Source organism: Calypte anna, chromosome 1 (genome assembly GCF_003957555.1).
Source record: "Calypte anna isolate BGI_N300 chromosome 1, bCalAnn1_v1.p, whole genome shotgun sequence".
NCBI classification, from domain to species: Eukaryota; Metazoa; Chordata; class Aves; order Apodiformes; family Trochilidae; genus Calypte; species Calypte anna.
Window position 1 is genome coordinate 107,121,558 of NC_044244.1, and position 18,758 is coordinate 107,140,315.

The 18,758-nt window shown below is 42.5% G+C and overlaps 1 protein-coding gene across 1 annotated transcript in view; it reads left to right on the top strand.

The window, feature by feature from the left end:
• The window catches only part of CLIC6 (chloride intracellular channel 6), a 32,229-nt gene that overhangs the window by 10,791 nt on the left and 2,680 nt on the right, over positions 1-18,758 (top strand). Inside the window, exons 2-5 of the mRNA XM_030455499.1 lie at positions 15,269-15,378; positions 15,787-15,912; positions 16,937-17,043; positions 18,013-18,194. Of these exons, the coding sequence (XP_030311359.1) occupies positions 15,269-15,378; positions 15,787-15,912; positions 16,937-17,043; positions 18,013-18,194 (525 nt within the window). The remainder of the gene's footprint in view (positions 1-15,268; positions 15,379-15,786; positions 15,913-16,936; positions 17,044-18,012; positions 18,195-18,758) is intronic.

The following is an 18,758-nucleotide window of genomic DNA, read 5'->3' on the forward strand; positions in this document are numbered from 1 at the left end:
GGGGCTGATTGATTTGCAGTATACTTTATCATGCAGTATACTTTATTTAAAATCTGTATTTCAATTACCAATACTGTTTTTCTCATAGCTCTCAAAGGCTGTGAATGGAAGCAGGGTGGTGGAGAGAGCAGAATGAAGAATAGCCTTGAATTTCAATGTCTACCAGGAAGGGGAGGAGTAGAGCCCAGACCTCTCTATGGAAAGCTAATGGGTTTTTGCTGCTTTTGTGTCCAGTTTTTAACTGCTTGTTTTTGCCAGTTCCCACTGGAGCTGACAGATTTTTTAATGTAATATTTTACCTGGTCATTTGAATTATTTTCTACATGGGCCAAAATATCACATATTGTTAGTGGGGGAAAACCCACAAAACCAAATCCCTCTTTTAATCTCTCACCTCTTGGTTTAAAATCAGAGTTAGGAATACCTCTGGCAAACAATTTCTCAAGCCTTCAATGATCTTTTCCTTGGAGCTGCATAAAATAACATATTTATTTATTTATTGTTATTTACATATTTGTATACAACACAAACCACAGACACTTTATATATATGTGTGTACAGTTTTTACATTCAGGTTGAAATGGCATGGCTGTGTGTCGCAGGTTAAGTATGGTATGGTGAATGTAAAACAGGATGTGTCATTGAAATGCCAGTTAATCTGTTTTTCCCAGACCTATAATGTGTTTGAGAATATAATGCTCTTTTGTTGAAGTAATTCCCTGTAAGAATTTAAAAAGGATATAAGATTTTTTTGTCTCCATGTAGAATGTTCAGCTGGCATCTTGCCATGTTATTAAATACGGATTAGAAATAGCATTGAGGTATTTAAACATAATTCTTGTAACAGGATAAATAGTTAATAGCATTTGGTTTGCTGCTTGTGCGCTTGTGACCTGGTAATGTTCTCATTAACACAAACACAGACAGCATGAACTCTGTAGGCAGAATTTACAGCAGAAGGAAATTAGGATTTTGAACTATTTAGTATAAGATTAAAAGCAGTGACCTGTAATTGGGTGGTGTTTCTTAACTCCAGTTTTCACCTGTGTTCAGTTAAAAAGCTCTCAGTTCTCTTAGACTACTGGCAGGTTTTTGAAAATAACCTGAATCTTAAAATTAAAGAATATAGTAGGATTAGGGGGAATTAACTTTTTGTGGGCTGTGTATTTTTATTAATTGTCTGGTATATTTCTGCCATGGCTATAGTGGACCATGGTATTCCCTCTCCTCAATTCATGGACAGTGGAGCAGGGGCACCCCTGCAGCCCTTCCCCTTTGCCTCTGCATAAGGCCTTCTTTTCTGAATAAACAACATGGGGTTGGCTTTGGTTTTGTTGGGTTGTTTTTTGACAAGCAATGGGGATTTTGTCATTAAAATAGATGGCTTCTGTTTTGGAGGGGTGGCAATGATTACTTACATTGCTTTGGAAAGTCTTGGTCACTGTGTGTGAGTAATGCACGTATAATCCATTATCAGCATGTAATAAAAAAGTAAAGAGCACTGACTGAAAGTAATGCTATTTTCTGTGAGACATAAAACAAGAACAATTTATGCAATATAAGAATTACATGAATAGGAGAACAATATCCCTAAATTGGACAAGACCAATTTAAATCGTACTAAACTGTAGATGAAGTTTTTCAGTCTTTGCTAGCCACATCATAATTTTCTTGTTTATTTTTACATTTAATTTTCTTTACCTTGCCTCACCTCTGTTCTCCTTGCTGTGCACAGTTCCTGGAAGCTTGCTTGTCATCAACATCTAAGTAAGCCTTGTAAAACAAAGAGATAAGAAATTGATAATTATGATGGGACAAAGTACTTTTTGTTGACATAATTTTTCAAGGTGTTTTGGGGAAAAAAGTAAACTGACACAAAAGGTTACTGTATTCAGGTATTGTTGCTGGGGGCTAGGCATCTAAAAACAGGAGAAAGGATGTTTGCTTTTCATTAAAGCATTTAGTATCTGGCCAAGAAAAGCCTGTGGTTGTTGCATTAAGACACAGAGATGAAAACCTGGCAAAATGCTAAATTTTGCCCAATTCTCCACCAGTGCTTGCTGTGCCCTCCCACCCTCAGTGCCTGGCCGCAGGAGATGCTCCCCAGGAAGTCACTTCCCAGCTATCTGGGCATCCCTGAGAAGCAGGTGAGAGAGGCAAAGATAATTTTTGTCAGAGCTGGAAGTGCAGAGTGTGGGTAGACTCAGGGCTCAGTAGAAGTACTGGGCAGACCATGACACTGAAATAAAAAGTAAATGGATATTTCATGTAAGTAACAGGAGTGAGTTTGGACCTTTTGTGTGTCATTATTTATAAAGTAACTGGACAATGGTAAAAAGTTTATTGCTACAAAGTTACTTCTTAATGAAGGAAAATTTCTTCCTATTCATCAAAACCATTTAATTACTTACGAAGCAATTAAATTAATTTCAGCAATAATTACTTACCTAGCAGACCAGGAGTAAGTAAATAATAGAGAGAAAGTTAAAATAAAGGAGGCTTTCTCTGCTCTGAAATGGCTGCTGGTGTGACGGGGGGAGACAGAACTTCTGAAACCAGAGGAAATTATAGCTTTGGACTTCTTTCCTTTTTCTGTCACCTAGAGAGGATTAGGATTTCCAGATGTATATAACCCCTTTAAGCTATGACCACTGCTTGCCACATAAAAACAGGGTTGAGCAAAATATCCCATAAGAAACTCCAGCAGACTGTTAATCCCTCAACATGCATAGAGGATCAGAGTGTTCAAAGAGCTATGTCTAGCAAAGAGCCTTACTGAACATATGAATTATGAAATACAATAAAACAAAGTAATCATAGTAAGTTAATGCAAATACTGCATGAAAGAAAGTTTAGTGTAATTTCAGAATCCCAACAGAGTGAGAAGAGGCTTACTAATGAAATTGTCAGAAGATGTTACAAAATGCTAGTAGGTAGCCAGTCCAGGAGATACAAGTCTTGCCCAAAACTGAGATGTTCAAAGGTATCAAGGGTTTCTTTATTTCCCACCTCCAGGTGAGAGATCAGTGTCAGCAGAGCCCTGCCACAGGATAGAGCACATCTTTGTCATCAGGAATAACAGTGAGATAACTAATAATGATATGACCACTAACGCACAGCTGCATCATTAAAAACACAGTAGACAGCTATATCTAAATTGTCATCCTGTTTGTAGACAAGACTCAACCTTTAGCCTACTTCTTATAATTCGTGGTCACAGAAAAAACAGTGTAATGGTGTTTCATGGTCAGTTGAAGCTGTGCAGGTGAAAAGTTAATTCCTTTCACTGCCTTGTGCCTACTCTTGATTCTTTTAATTATTTTTTCCTTTGGCTTCTCTTTTTGGCCTAGCTTTGACTTAATCTACACAGCTCTTTATAAAAATACTTCTGAAAATCCTTTGGCATTCTCACATGCCTGTTAATGGAATATATATAAGGGTTCTCTTTGTTTTTTAGGTTAGGAACTGTCTTTTTTGTTCTGTATTTATACTTAATTTATAGCACCTGGATGCTATTATAAAGGTCTGCATCTCCCTGTCTCCAAAGGAGGAAGGAAAGGATCCCAACTACATCTTTTCTGTAGATCTGCATTTGCATCAATTTGGAAACTTCTCTGTGCCCTCTGTGACGCTCCACATCCTAACAGCACTTTAAAGCAGGACTCCTAAGAATCATCTTTGTGACCTGTTTTGTGGATGGGCATTAACATTTGATGGGTTTCAGGAGTTGAACTGGCTCTTTTGTCAAGAGAGCTGACTAACTGCATGCTGTGCCCCAGCAGCCGTCTGCCCTGAGCAGCCTCCTGATGGCTGCTCCAGGTACTCTGCAACTTCGACCTTTCTGAAAGTTACCACTCCATATCACTAACCTTTTGGTGACCCAAAATATTCCATGTCAAATCAACATCCCAGCCTCTCATGGCGTTGCTTTTACAGGTAGGAGACTTTCTCCTTATCAGGTGCTTCTGTTAATGTGCTAGATGGCATCCTGGTACCATATATGCCTGTACCTTGCTTTGATGGTTGTCCATCAGGCCAGCTGAGGTCTGAGATACCTGCTAAACTCTTCTGGCCTCCATTAGGCCTGAGCTGTTTGGGTGTGCTTGCAGTCCTGGAGGATGCTTCAGCTGCAGCCATTCTGGGTTGCTTTTGGATCCTGTACTGCCTCAAGGCCTGTGTCCCATTTCAGCTGTTGCATTCTGCCAGTGCTGTGTGAGGTTACTGGGCTGATGGAAGTGTTTTTTCATTTGCCATCTCTGGGTTTCTGGCATTGCTCCTTGTCTTCTTTAAGTTGGGCAGTTGTATCTGGCCACTAGATAATACTGGCCCATTCTACCCCATGTCCATCCCGAGCTGTAAGCATACATCAAACATACAGTCTCAGAAGTTAGATTTGCAGTGATCTTATAGAATCATAGAATGGTTTGGATTGGAAGGCACCTTAAAGATCACCCAGTTCCAACCCCCCTGCATGGGCAGGGACACCTCCCACCAGGCCAGGTTGCTCAAAGCCCCATCCAACCTGGCCTTGAACACTGCCAGGGAGGGGGAAGACACAACCCTGGACAGCAAGTTCCAGTATCTCACCACCCTCACAGGGTCTCCAGACTCAAGACACTTTTAAATAAAGTGACATTTTGTGCTAACTGCTCTCCTGTTCTTCCTCAAAAGAGGATAACCTCTGGCATAATTTACTTTTTGCTGTCTGGTTGATCTTAACACATGGACTCTCTTCATTGCCAATAACATTATATACTGTCTGGTGTCTGGCTGGAGCTCACTGTCAAAGATACCATATCCATAATCTATCTCCTCTTCCAAGGGATCATTCAATTGTTTTAGCATTTAAACTCTGTTTCGAAGAGCTGCTGCTGTGTAATGAGCATTTCCCTTCCATCACTGTGCTGGAGTTTGCTACATGCATTATTTTCCCTTGGATACCATTGGTGGCACAGAACACAACAACATGGCACTTGCCATTGTCCTTTCCTTGGAATTATGTCCATATTGTAGGCAAAGAAACAACGGGGGGGCAAGGGATCTCCCAGTGGAGAATAGGTTCAAGTCCTTGCTAAAAGGGATCAAATCTCATCTTGAGACAACTTGGTCTTTTTTCTTCTTGTGCGGTCACGTGTGCATGTACATACTGATACACCTATAATCTTAGTGGAAATTTGGTTCAAAACCTTGTGGTGGTGGTTAGAAGCCCTTCTAATTGTCAACTAGAAACATTCGTGGCCAGTTTGCACCCATTTTTAAATTTTGTTTTGTTTTGTTTTGCTTCAGCATCATCCTCAGCTATCAGGGAAAAAATTATACTTGCACTAAGTAATGATATTTCCCCTCAGTCTTTGCTTTGCAAGTCTGAAAAAAAGAACAGATTTTCCTGACCTCTGGTGTAAAACAGGTTCCTCATTTTCACTGTCACCTTAGTAGTGTTTGACTGAGTTTGATTTAATCTGTCATGGACCAGATTTTTGCAGAGGCATCTTCAGGATCAGGTACAATGTCTTGTGCTGTTGCTTGAATGCTTCCCTACGTCCATGGAAGTGCCAAGTTTGATGGGAACCTGAGGCAGCATCACCTTTTGCCTATACGTCCATTGGGCAGCTGGGTCAGACACACTGAGAATAACATCCTCCAGTCTTTTTTTTCTTCAGCAGTTACATCTAGCTGATGAGTAGTCTCCAAGGGTGGGATTCATCTTACTTAAGTTAAATTAGAGTCTGTAAATTAGGGCTCTTTAGGGCGGTATTCAGAGAAAGCACTACTGAGCCACATGATCCCATGAGGGTGGGTGGGTGAGATTGGCAAGGTGATGAATCTCAAGGTGTGGCACTCTTTGTCTCTACTGACCAGAAAGCTCTTTTTTTGTTGGTTTTTTTTTTTTTCCTTTCTGACTATGTGTGAGAAGGCTTCCAGCTTGTAACAGCGTGCAACAGCAGTTTGTACCCATTTTCATTGTTTGCCCATTGTCCTTATTGCTCAGGCTTGTGAATTTGTGGGGTATTCTGTGTGTCACAAACAACACTGCCACTGTCCCTGCCTTCTGGATTGTGGGCACCATCTGCAGGTCTGGTTGTTATTGTTAGGTAAACTCCAGCATCTCTCTGACTTAAATTCTCCCTTATGTTTTACTGAAACACCAGACAGAACATCCAAGGCTCTCTCCTGGATTAATGGGGTGCTGAGACATATCATATAAACAATAATGTTAGAAGGGTTGGGCCAGATGATCCTTGAGGTCCCTTCCAACCTGACATTCCATGATTCTGTGATTCATTTTTGTGAGAAGGAGGAGAAAGAGAACAGGAAAGGCAGCATACCTAGTGCTTGGGACCATGTCCAGATGCCCTCGTGCTCTACTAGTCTTGTGCTTTTTTATTATCTACATTCTGTTCTATGCTGCTTCTCCCTGTAGCCCATGGCATGCATTGACCAGGACAGAGAGGGCTTCATGTTTCTGTAACAAAACCAGGATCTTTCCTTCAGGATAGCAGCAGGCCATGGTCAAGCCAAGTGCACACAAATTGAGTTGTTGGTTCACTTTCCAGGTTTCCTTCTAGTAGTTCTGCCTGCACCTGTCTTCAAGTTTTGGGCAGTTTGCTAATCTGGGCACCTACCTAGCCTTTTTAACACCTCCTCTTACCAAAGCACCTCAGTTTGCAGACTGGATCATGGAGATGTAAAGTCAGCTGATGCTTTTACTTTGTCATTTCCCCTCCCCTACTGAGAGCAGAGGACTTAAAATGAAAGTCTGTTCTATTCTGACAACAAACTTAGATCCACTTGATCCAAGGTAACTAACTGCATTTCAGATTGTCATTCAAGAGGCTATTTAGCAGACAAAAAACTCGAAAGGAAGGTCCTTCTATTTGCTGTTGATGTGCCCCCTTGCTTGTTTAAAAGCTACAGGTGTGCCTAAATGCATTGAGTGATTGTGACTTGCAAGAGAGGCAGGAGAAAGGTAAGTTGAAGATATCCAGAGGCCCCAGCGTCCATTTTTCAGCTGACTGTCCAGTTTACAAATGTTGCATGCTTATGTAAGCTCTATTGCAGCATGTCTGTACGGCTTAGTTTGGATGGATGGTCATGGGAATCTTTTCAGTCTTGCACTGAATTATCTCACTACTGAGACCACAGCTTGCACCACCCAAACTCACGCTCAGGGAGGGGTGTAGAGTGTGAGAGCTTGTCTGTGGTGTAGCTAAAGATGTGCCAGCTGTGATGACTTTGCAGCCCGAACTTCATCCTTCTTATGGAGGGGGTGGTGGGTAAAGAAGGGGATCATTCCTGCTCATGTGGAAAAGGGCCGTGCGTCCTACAGGGCTGAAGTTCTCTTTTGCTCAAAAAGAACTCTCTTTTGATAGAAAACTCAACTACCCAGCTACTGGAAGTTGTTCATATCGGAAGGAGAGTACTCAGGATTTGTCCCCAGTTGTATATGAGTCAGCAAGGGCAGAATTCCAGCTGCAGCAGGAAAAAATGGGGCCTTACAAGTGATACCACAGGAGAGGATTGTGGAAGTCAAAACACTTCTTCATTGTTTACAGAAAACATTTTAGTGCGCTTGCTCCCTCTGGCCCAGGCATGCTTTTTTTGTCCTAGCACCTTAAAAAGAGAAAGAAGCTATTTTTAGCAGAATGTTTGTTGTTTTGTTTACTGTTGCCTCCTTAATCTGAAAGCTTAATTAGGGCTTAGGACAAATAGTGTATTACTGAATTTACGTGTTCAAAGTTGTAAGCCTTTAAGCATGTTTGGTGTTCTTTGAGCCCTGTGATGCTGTTCAAGATAAAATATATTAATATTTCTATATATAAATTAAGATACGTTTATTTTTAAACTAAAAATCCTCATGGCACACTTATGAGATCAAGGCACTTATTTTGCTCTTTAAAAAGAGAGAAAAGAAGGGGGAAAGTATTTTTTTTTTGCGTGAAGAAATCTAATTATTCAACACAGCTTCACTATTCAGGATGTCACAAACAGCAAGAATCTACCTTGGCAGGTACCAAAAATGCAATTTATGTGCAGGAATTTCAGCTGACAGCCATATTTTAAATATTAATATTTCTGCTATTTGGCTGAGAAATTAAACAGCAGCTGGAAACATCTGTTTTGAGTGTTGAATATTAGTGGAAAGGCAGAGCTGTATGACTGTTCAAAAATACTAGAATAACTAATATAATTTTCACTTTTTCCACTAAAATGCATATAAAAAACAGGTGCTTTGTCTTAAAACTTAGCTTGGAAACACAATTTCAGCATCTCAGGAGATTTGTCAGCAAAAAGCAGGGCATCTTGCAGAACCTATCATGATGAGATGTGCTAATGTGTGAGGCCGTCTCTGCTCCCAGCTCCAAGAGCAGAAGTCAAGATTTTCATTTCAAGCCCAGTAGGTGGCATCAAAAGTTCTCTGAAAATCCAGCGTTTGGCTGTTTGTGCCCTAGCCCTAGGCCACAAAATAAACACAGTGCTTAAATGGAGAAAATTCCAGGTAATCTGTCTCTTCCTCACTAAAAGCTTTGGTTTGGACATGATCTAATCCAAATGATATGCCCTTGGTGCCTCGGAGTTTAGCACAGTATATAGTATGTTATTAAATGCATTATAGTTGCCTTCAGTGAACAAAACTTACTTGTAACTATATTTTTATGGCATTCATAACAGAAGTAATATTGCCAATGTCACTTTTTTTTTCAGTGTTGCAATACTATAGGAGTCTGCATGCACACTGTAGCAGGCATCAAGAATGTAGAACACACGTTGCATCTTCAGTGAGTAGATGCAAAGTAGTTTTGGGGGGTTGAGTTTTGTTTTTTGGGTTTTTAAAATTTTATTAAAACAGTAAATCTGTCAGAGCACACTAACAGAACATGGATATATTTCGAAAACAAGTATTTTCTAGTGTAGGAAGCTATGCTACAGTCAAGCCCTTTTGCCTCTAAGAACCTATTGCCAAGGCTGAAGATCTTTGCACTAATGGGAGAGAAGGAGGGAGGGAGAGAAAGAGGGAAAGAGGGAGGCAGGGAAGTCATACCACTTCCCTCTGTCTTTCTGCCTGTGATCTCAGAAAATGCTCCTGAAAAAGTTGGCTTGGACACTTGATGGTAAACCAGAGGGCAGTGGGGTTTCCTTCCGCTCAGGGTCAGAAGGAGAAGGCAGGCACTGGGAGATCCCCTCCCCTTTCTTGTTGGGCATCATGAAGCCCATGGGTGTCTGCAGTGGGGCAGGAAGAAGAGCTGTCTGCACAGAGGCCTTTCTTGCATTGGCACTATGTGTGCAGAGACAGTGGTAGCAACTCAGGGCAGCTACTGCTGTCAGGATGGCATCGCAGGGCTTAGTTCAGGGCAAGAGTCAGTGCCAGGAATGCAGTGAGTTCAGTTAATCCGTGCCAGTGCAGAACAAACGAGTCTGTGGAAGGAATTAAAGCAAAATAGCTGTTAGTCTTGAAAGTTGCACCCAGCCTTCAAGTTGCTTTCCACAGGCTGCCCAAGCTTGCGAACTTGTAGTTTCTCAGGCAGTAGTTTTGTACTGGTTGCTGTGGTTCCTGTTCTTTGGTAGGAGATCAAATGCATTATGAAAAAAAAAGGGGGAGCTGTTGGTGTGGTATGAGAAGGAAGAGCAATCAGAAAGTGCCTTATATCTGAGGACAGAATAAAGAAACTTGGAGGAAAGTCCCAGTTCATCCCAAGACAGCTAGCTCAGCAGAACAGATGGGCAGACCGATGATGCTGGTCGCAGCTGGACGCTTCATTGTCTCCCAGTAGGCAGGAGTTCTGCTCCACTTGCTGAATAAACCTGCCTCTTGTCCAGCATAAATATGGCAAAGGAGGTAAAGTAGGTCCCAAGTGTTAAAGAAAGAAAATGGAATTGGAGTTCAGCTTCTGGGGAAAAAAAAAGTTCTGCTCCTTGTTCTCCTTTTTATTGTAGCTTCAAAGGGATTATATAATTATATGAAAACAAAAAAAACCTTCTCTGCTCCTTCTGAACTGTTTCTTCCATGCTTAAGCTTCAAAAGGAAACAAAAAGTCCAGGAAAAACAAATACCACTCATCACAATTTTGAAGGCACGGAACATCTGAGGTCAATAGCAGAACCTTCAAAAACCTGGTTCTCCAGTTGTTTGGACAGAAACAGTTACAAAACAAATCCTTACAACAACTCCAGGGGCAGGGCAGCTCCAGCTCATGGAAGGCCCAAACTACTGGCTTAAGAACAGCACACAGTGAGTGGCTCCTGGGTAAAGACACTGTAATTATCCTCTTGCCATGGGTGAGGATGTGGAGGCAAGTGATCCCTTCAAGGCCACCAGAAAAGCAAAGCTGCTGAATTGAGGTGGCAACAGCAACTCCAGGAATTGAATATAGGTCTTTTGGGGCCTTCTAATATCTTGGGCCTGAAGTCTTGCTGCCTGGTGAAATTAGCTGATAAGATGATAGCTCTCCTACCTGTGAGCTTAAGCAGGATGTGGAGAGCTTTTCCTTTTCTCAGCATCTTTGAGTAAAGCCCAGAACAAGAACTATAAAAAATAAAAAAGAAAGACTGAAGAGCGTGTGGAACTATGAAAAACGGGAGTGTAAAAAACCAGGTAGTGTAGGCTAATAATCTCATTAAGTAATGGCACATGATTATGGAGAGCTGTAATAAGTTGATATTGTCACAATATACAGTTGCTTCCTAGGACTTTGAAGGCTCTGAATGAAAGCTTCTGTGCACAGCCTGCAATTTTTCTCCTCTGCAGCAACAAATGTCTTAATTATTTGATTAATGAACTCATTAAATCCCAATATTCCTAGAAAAGGTATGTTGACCTCTTGACCCATCACAATTAAACGTAAATGCCACTTATTCAAGACACTGCTTAGCCATCTGTTTAAGCAGCAGAAGAGCATAAAAAACAGCTTTGTGTTGGGGTTTTGGCCCACTTCACCCACAAGATCTGGATGTTAAGAGAATGTAACAACAATTACAAGTGTAGACCAGCTTGTAACATTACCTGTAATTACAGCAGCATTTGCCTGGTTATTAAAATTATGACTGGTCTGGAAACACAACCCTCCATTGAACCAACAGCAGGAGACTCCCACTGACTTCACTGGAGCTAAGATTTCACCCTGCATCATCACTAAGCACAACAGTGAGGAAGTGTGATTGAATTCTGCAAGTGGACCAAGCACAGCTCAAAGTTCCACATCCTTGAGTTGTGCTGTGGAGAAGAATGCAGGGAGTTGTGCTGCCAGGCTACAATGCCCTTAGCTGTGCTGTCTGCTGTGGGTGTTAGCACATAGAAACCCATTTCTGGTTTTCTCTCTGCTGCATCATGGCCATGCAAGGTAAGATGTTGACACATAGGCTCACTTCTGTAAAAAGCTTGCCTTTGCTTTATTGGAAGGTACATTATTGTACCATGATGACATGGGTCAGCTATTGTCATGTTGCTCGATACATAAAGCTATTTCAGTATTCCAGCTCATGATTTTTGAGTGACTGGTGTCATCACAGCAGACCCGCTGTTTGGAAACTTGAAGCAACAGCCTTGGCATGCATCACTGATGCTTTTATTTCCCATAGGAATTGTAGCTCCTCGGATTAGATGAGCCGAGTTAGGAGAACGGCTCTGTAAACCAAAATGGAAGTTGATGTATCTGAAGGCATTTTAGCTAGATGTGTTCATCCTGTTTTCCACAGCAGGACAAAATGTCTGTGTTCTGGGCTTTCAGTAAAGGTTACAGGAAACTGTAGCATCTTTGAGCTGCCAGGTCAAACCATGTCAAGGTTTGAATCAGATTTGATGTTAAAGGTCTTGCAGTCACTTCAGACTGCTGATCACTGTTAGAGAAGGGAAAAATTTAATCACAGCTTATGCTACTGTAATTTGCTTCCAGCTCTGCAGAACTGAAGGAAACCTAGAAGTATCCACCACAAGCACTGGCATGGCAAGTCTAGAGTTTTGTCCTCCCTTCATCCCTCACCCAGAGCTCAAGTGCCTGGGAATTATACAGCTTTCAGCTTCCTAAAGCTTGATGTGGCTCCCCACCTTCCCAGTTCTCCCTACATGGATGGCTTCTGCTTCCTTTGCCATAGGACATCAGCAGCCAAGATTTTGATGGGGTAAACCCCAAAGATGTGCCTGGTTTTTCTCAGTCCATGCACAGCAACCATAGAGGACACGGCCCTGGCTTAGGCATTAGGATGTACTACACAGCATGGACAGCATGGGGTTTTAGAACAGATTTATATTAATAAAGCCCACCAGTGATTTCACAGGGCTTAGCAGATTTCCTCTTTAGCCTGTGGGAAGGATCATGGCCACACCAGAAATGGAGAAGCACTGCAGCACTTCATGAAGGTAATATAGTAACACACTACTAATGTCCCTTGTAGGCAGCATGGGAGAAGACACAGCACGGTACAGGAGGGTCAGACATCTTTTAGACTTCATTGGTCTGTTTAGCACCATCAGGACTAGCCCGCAGGAGTGGTCAAGAGAACAATCAAACAAAAGCAAGCAATCATCTCAGTGGTTGGCAGACCATTGCTGAAATCGATGATGCTTAATTCCCCATTATGTTGAATTGCTCAGTGTTTTTGGTTTTGGTTTGGTTTGTTTTTTTGGTAGCAAGCGTGAAGGTAGAGGCTGTGAAGTTGGCTGTTTGCTGTTTTATCCATTGTAGCAGATTTTTCTCCCAAGTAGGTATGGGCATAAAAATGTTTGCACTTTGAAACAAGACATGAAGGTGCTTCTGTTAACATCTCCAAGTCCCTCATCTTCCTGGCTGCCTGTTTGTCATCTCAGTTGAGGAAATACTGGGACAGGAAGTGCCTGTTTTACATCTGCATTTGTCATGGTAATGTCTGTCCTGATCTGTATCTCTGCCTCCACTTATGGACATTCCTCCAGAGGAGAAGGCTGGGGCTGCTGCATTTGGCTCCCTGAAATTTACTGTCATCAAGGTGATAGGGGACAGAACAAAGCAACAAACTGTTCTTCCTTAGCTCCAGCAGTAAATGTGAGAGGGACCCAAAATGTTAAGATTCCATGGCCATCAGAAGGTAGCTATTGATCAGGAAAAGTCCACCCTGCTGTCACTCTTGATCACATAGCTTTTCTTGACCACAGGGCTATCTGCATAATTCTCCAGGTGGCACATGAATCCTGCTGAGATAATTTATGTTTTCCTGTCAAAGGCTGAGTGAAAATATAAAGTCAGTTGTAGCAGCATTTTTTCTGGACACTATCATTCTCTCCCTAGGTCATAGCAATCTGTTAAGGTAAGATTATATCTTCACTGACTTAGGTGGATGATTTAAATTCCTTGTAATGTTCAAGACACCAAAGCACAGGTTGGTACCACGTTGGGCTGCTGTCCTCTCAATGTTCTGCCTGAGGGGTTTCCCTGAGAGCCCATCCTGGGTGGATGGGTGGCTGTTGGCAGCTCAAGTGAGGGCAGTGGGCTGGGACATGGCTGTGGCAGAGACAGAGGGGCAGCTGGCACCAGCAGGAGCCAGCCCATCAGCAGATGTACCTGCCTGCCCCCTCCAGACACCTTCAAAACCACATCCTCTGACTGCAGCCCAGCACTGTGAGAGCAGGGGATGCCCACTGCTACCACTGAGATGGTGACAGCAATACCCTTCAACCCCTTTTTTCCTTGGAGGGTGGTTAAAATGTGACCTAAGAGGCAGTATGAGGGAAAATGGTGGTGTCGTATATTCAACTCTGCTTTAAGCACATGCTAGCAACATTTGTAGTCTTCTCCTTATGAAATACACAGTAGTTTTCTATATTCCTGTTGCTGCAAACTGTTCAGTGCTGGAAAGCAGTGCTCTGAGTAGGAGGAAAAATACAATAGTAGCTTTTGATCAACTAGCATTTTTGCCACCTACGAAATAAGACTTTTCTAGCACAGCAGTCCAGCTGTTATAGTATTTCTAAAAGTTTTCATCCCCTGGCAGTGTTTAAGGCAGTGGGATATTCTGGTTTTCATTACCAAGAAAGCCAGTGGTTGTTGCAGTACCAGAAGCAGAAAGCAGCAGAGAGCTTTCAGAGGAGAATCCTTTGGATTGATAGAGTAAAATCATTTATCAAGCTGCAGCAATGTCTCTCCTCATGAGTTCCTCGGGTACCATGGCAGAAACTTGCCGGCTCCAGACCAGGTGCTCATTTCCAGACATAGAGCTCTTTGTGAAGGTGAGCATTGTAAAGAAATCCCATGGCAATGTTTGTTTATGGAGAACTTTTTACTGTATTTGAGATTCATCTGATAGCATTGAGGAAGGTGAGAGCGAGCAAAACTGGTTTCATTAATGTGTTTTGTTTGGGTATAAGGTCTGCAAACCTTCATCAACTAACCTATTAACTAAGTATGTGTTACACCTTTTTTTTTCTTTTTTTTTTCTTTTTTTTTTCTTCTGTGCACTTGCAGTTTTAAAACTGTGCTTTAGGAGAATTGTGTGAAGGGCTTAAAAATTACACCTCTGATCCCTTCCAACAGTATTGATTGCAGCCTAATGTAAACCAAGGAAAACTGTGCCAGGCTATGCCTCATTCTCATGAAGCATCTTAAAATGTAATTCAGAGTACAGGAGAACAACTCTTCTGTGGCCACATGTACAGTGACTACCACTGCAAGTGGTAGCCTTGGGTCTTAGCCAGGGGGACACAGCACTTGCACTTCCTTAGTCCTCAGTTCAGCAATGCACAGAGACAGGTGGGTTCAGCTGGAGAAAGGTTACCGATGAAATTTCTTCCTTCTCAGGGCCCCTCACAGGTGTTCAGTTTAAAATTCTTAATTATTTGATTTATTCTGTTTATTCCCTTAATTGCCTGAGATATTACATCTCATTTTATGCTGATAGATCTTTATTTGTTTCCTGTGTTCATTAACTAATTTAACTTGTTCTCATCTTGCAATGACTTAGGTAGATTTATATTTATGTAGACAAATTAGGTGGAGACAATTTCCTTTGGAGGAACTGCTGTGATTTCAATTTTGTTTTCTAACTTATTGCAATATTCATTATGTATTCTAATGAAAAAATATGTCTCCAAGATGATAGGATTCTTCATCGTATCTATGTGCATGTTTGGTGAAAGATATAAACAACCTTTGAATGAAAATAACGCATTAGTAGAGATGAGCTACATGCTATATGTCCTCATAGCTGATCAGTATCTTCTGCTGCATCAGCTGTCAAATTTGCTGTCATCATAAATGTATGTATACCTTTTTTGCTTGCTTTTTTTTTTTTTTTTTAATTGTAGGCTGGCAGTGATGGGGAAAGTATTGGAAATTGCCCGTTCTCTCAACGTCTCTTTATGATTCTGTGGCTAAAAGGTGTCATATTTAATGTCACAACTGTGGATCTAAAAAGGTGAGATTGATACCAGAGTTCTCCTCAGAAGTTTTTCCAAAATGGACATTTGAAAGAGTGGCTCTCTTCTGATAGATTTTAAATGTGCACCATGGCTTGGCATTATGTTAAGTCTGGATGCCTGATTCCTCTTTAGGGTTCACTACTATGAAGTGGACTTACTCCTTCGAAGCAGTTGAGATTTTAGTCTGTTTTGCAGTAGATATCTGTAATGTAACACAGGTTTGAGGGTTTTTTTAAGCATTTCAGAGCGTGTTCAGATGGCAAATTCTCACACCACCAGTGTGAGGCAGCTGCCTAAGTTTTGTTTCTCAAGAAAGCAGCCTGCTATTTTAAAGGAGAAACAGTTCATTGCAATCAAGTGTAGAAATTGCAAATGTCATTAACCCATCTCTTTCCTCCCATTAGAAAGCCTGCTGACCTGCAGAACCTCGCCCCAGGAACAAACCCTCCCTTCATGACATTTGATGGTGAAGTGAAAACTGATGTCAATAAGATTGAGGAATTCTTGGAAGAAAAGCTGGCACCTCCCAGGTACTGCATCCCTGGCTGTCTCTGTTGGTTTTACCCCTTCACGTCCCTTGACTCAGGGGGGGGGTTACTGACTGAACCCCCTTGGTTTTGGTGACCCAGGCTCTCCATGATCTGCGTGGTTAGAATGGTGCAAGGAGGTCAGGACCTCTTACTTGTTCCTGCAAACTCCACCATACCACCTGGCCTGGCTGCCATGGTGGAGTTCGCAGGAAGAAGTAAGAGCATCCTGTCCCCCACCCAGGCACCTTCCCTGCCCTGGAACAGCAGCCCCTCTGCAGCACTCCCTTCTCAAGCAGCCAGGCTTGACTTGAAGGAGGCAAGTAGCTGCCCCCATCCTCTTTTTTCCTTCCTATCCTTCATGGTCATGACAGCTGCTGGACTTGCCACTCCACACAGGAGCTGGCCAGGAGAGGAGGCTGGGAGGAGCAGCAGCTATTGCAAATAGGGACTTTCCCTCTGTCCTTCTCACATCAGGAGCCATGCTCCATGTAGCCCCACCACAAGTGGATAAGTGGGAGAGGCTCTGGTCTGTTTGGGCAGCATTTGTAGTGTGAACAGTAATTTCCCACCTCCCTCAGGAAAAGGAGGTCATTAGCCTGGTACAATCACGGTGTAAATTTGCACTTACCATGTGATTTTTAGTTCAGGATGGTTCCCTTTTGAGAGTCCTGTGAGGCTGGATGTTGTGACACTACAGTAATCATAGAATCACAGAATGGTTTGGGTTGGAAGGGACCTTAAAGATAACTCAGTTCCAACCCCCCTGCATGGGCAGGAACACTTCCACTGGATTGGGTTTCTCCAAGCCCCATCCAACCTGGCCTGGAACACTGCCAGGGAGGGGGCAGCCACAACAACTCTGGGCAGCCTGTGCCAGTGTCTCATCACACTCACATTAAAGTATTTCTTCCAAACATCTAGTCCAAATCTACCCTATTTCATCTTGAAACTATATTAAATAATTAGTGGAAATGAAAATAAAGGATAATCATATAACTTCTTTTTGTTTCTTTTAACTCCTCAGGTATCCCAAACTTGCACCAAACCACCCTGAGTCTAACTCTGCAGGAAACGATGTGTTTGCAAAATTCTCTGCATTCATAAAGAACCCAAGAAAAGATGCTAATGAAAGTACGTGGTACAGCCCTTTTGTCAGCCTCAGGAGTTACTAGAAGAAATCAGAGCTGTACAATTCTAGCACACTGCCCTGGAGACACCTCATTTACACCTTAGGTTAAACAGGCATTTTCCAGAGCATAAAGACTGGAAATTTGTGCCTGTTCACCCTCATATTTGAGGATTCCCAAAGTTAGTTTCTTCAGATACCACTGTCAGCCTGGGAGCACCAGCTCCAGCTCCTTCTTGTTTCTTCAGCTTTTGAGCCTGTAACACTGCATCTTCTCCATAAGTCTTTTAAAAGTGCACTTGGACTAAGACCTTCCTTTTCTACTCCATTTCTGTAAATAATGAGGACTTCAGCCCCATGGCATGTCCTTTCAGAGCAGGACCCTCAATACCACTATACATTAACTCCTCCAGCTCTCACCCCTGTTGCCTTTGCTCTTCCCTTTTTCCTTCTCCACAGTGGCACTCAGGCACCACCAGGCCATGAAAATCCCAGCCAGCTTTTGCCAGCCCCTGCTGCCCTGACCCCACTCAGCCAGAAACACAGGACTCATGTTCTAGTTTCCCATACACCCTGAAGCATCATCCCACTGGCTTGTTGCCATCACTCCCAGCCTTGCTTCCACTCCCACTTGTGGGCAGGCACTTGCCCTGAGGCTCCCAAAGCGAGTGTTGGTGTGAAGGCAGAGCCACTCTGCTGGGCCACTCTGCAAGAGCACACAGAGAAGTTTGAGGAGCCATTTCTGGTAACATAGCCCCAGTCTGTTTTTTCTCAGAACCCTCTTTAGCTACTTAGGGCTTTTATGCCAGCATTAAGTTTTAAGCTAAGGTTAAAGGAATTGCAGGAGCTGGCATCTCTGGGTGTCTGTGAGCTGGGTGGGTGCCAGGAGACTGGATTCAAGAGTCGCCTTTCTGCTTAGTGTCAGAGAGACCTTGGTACAGGCTTGAATGACCTTTTTATTATCTTAAACCTAGATCTGGAAAAATCTTTGCTTAAAGCCCTGAGGAAGCTGGACAACTATTTAAATAGCCCCTTGCCTGATGAAATAGATGCTTACAGCACTGAGGAGATCACTGTTTCCAGCCGGAAATTCCTGGATGGAGATGAGCTCACCTTAGCTGATTGTAACCTCCTACCAAAGCTCCATATAATCAAGGTTTGTATTTGGTTTTTACCTTACTGAAGAGAAGGGTGACGCAGAAGCTTAAGTCCTTTTCTAAAGGCAGGGGAATCTTATAGTTATTCTGAGGCCACACAGTAGTCGCCTGTGTACAGACACTGAATGCTAATGTACAAGGCCATTTCATTACAACACAGACAGGCAGATCTTCAGAAATGATGACTAGAGTTAGAATATCTGTGTTTGTATCTGGGCTGTGATTGCACTCCCTAAGCCTCTCACAAGTGTTAAATGAGTGCTACACACAGTGCTGCTGAGAAGCGTTTTCATTTGCATTTCACATGCAAAGTGCCATGAACTAATAAGATTGAACAATTTTGTCCATGCTAATTCAAGAAGGCAGAAGAACATGAAAGTTGCACCTGTGTCTCCTTCCTTTAATACAAAACTCTTGCTTTGCTGAATATCATCAGTAGTACCCATAATGCTGGCATGGCAGCCACCACCCACTGCCTTCCAGCCAAGGCTCCCTGCCTCTTTTTGCAGGATTCTGCAGCATTCCCACACACCTGGTGTCAAGGTGATTACACCTGGTGACCA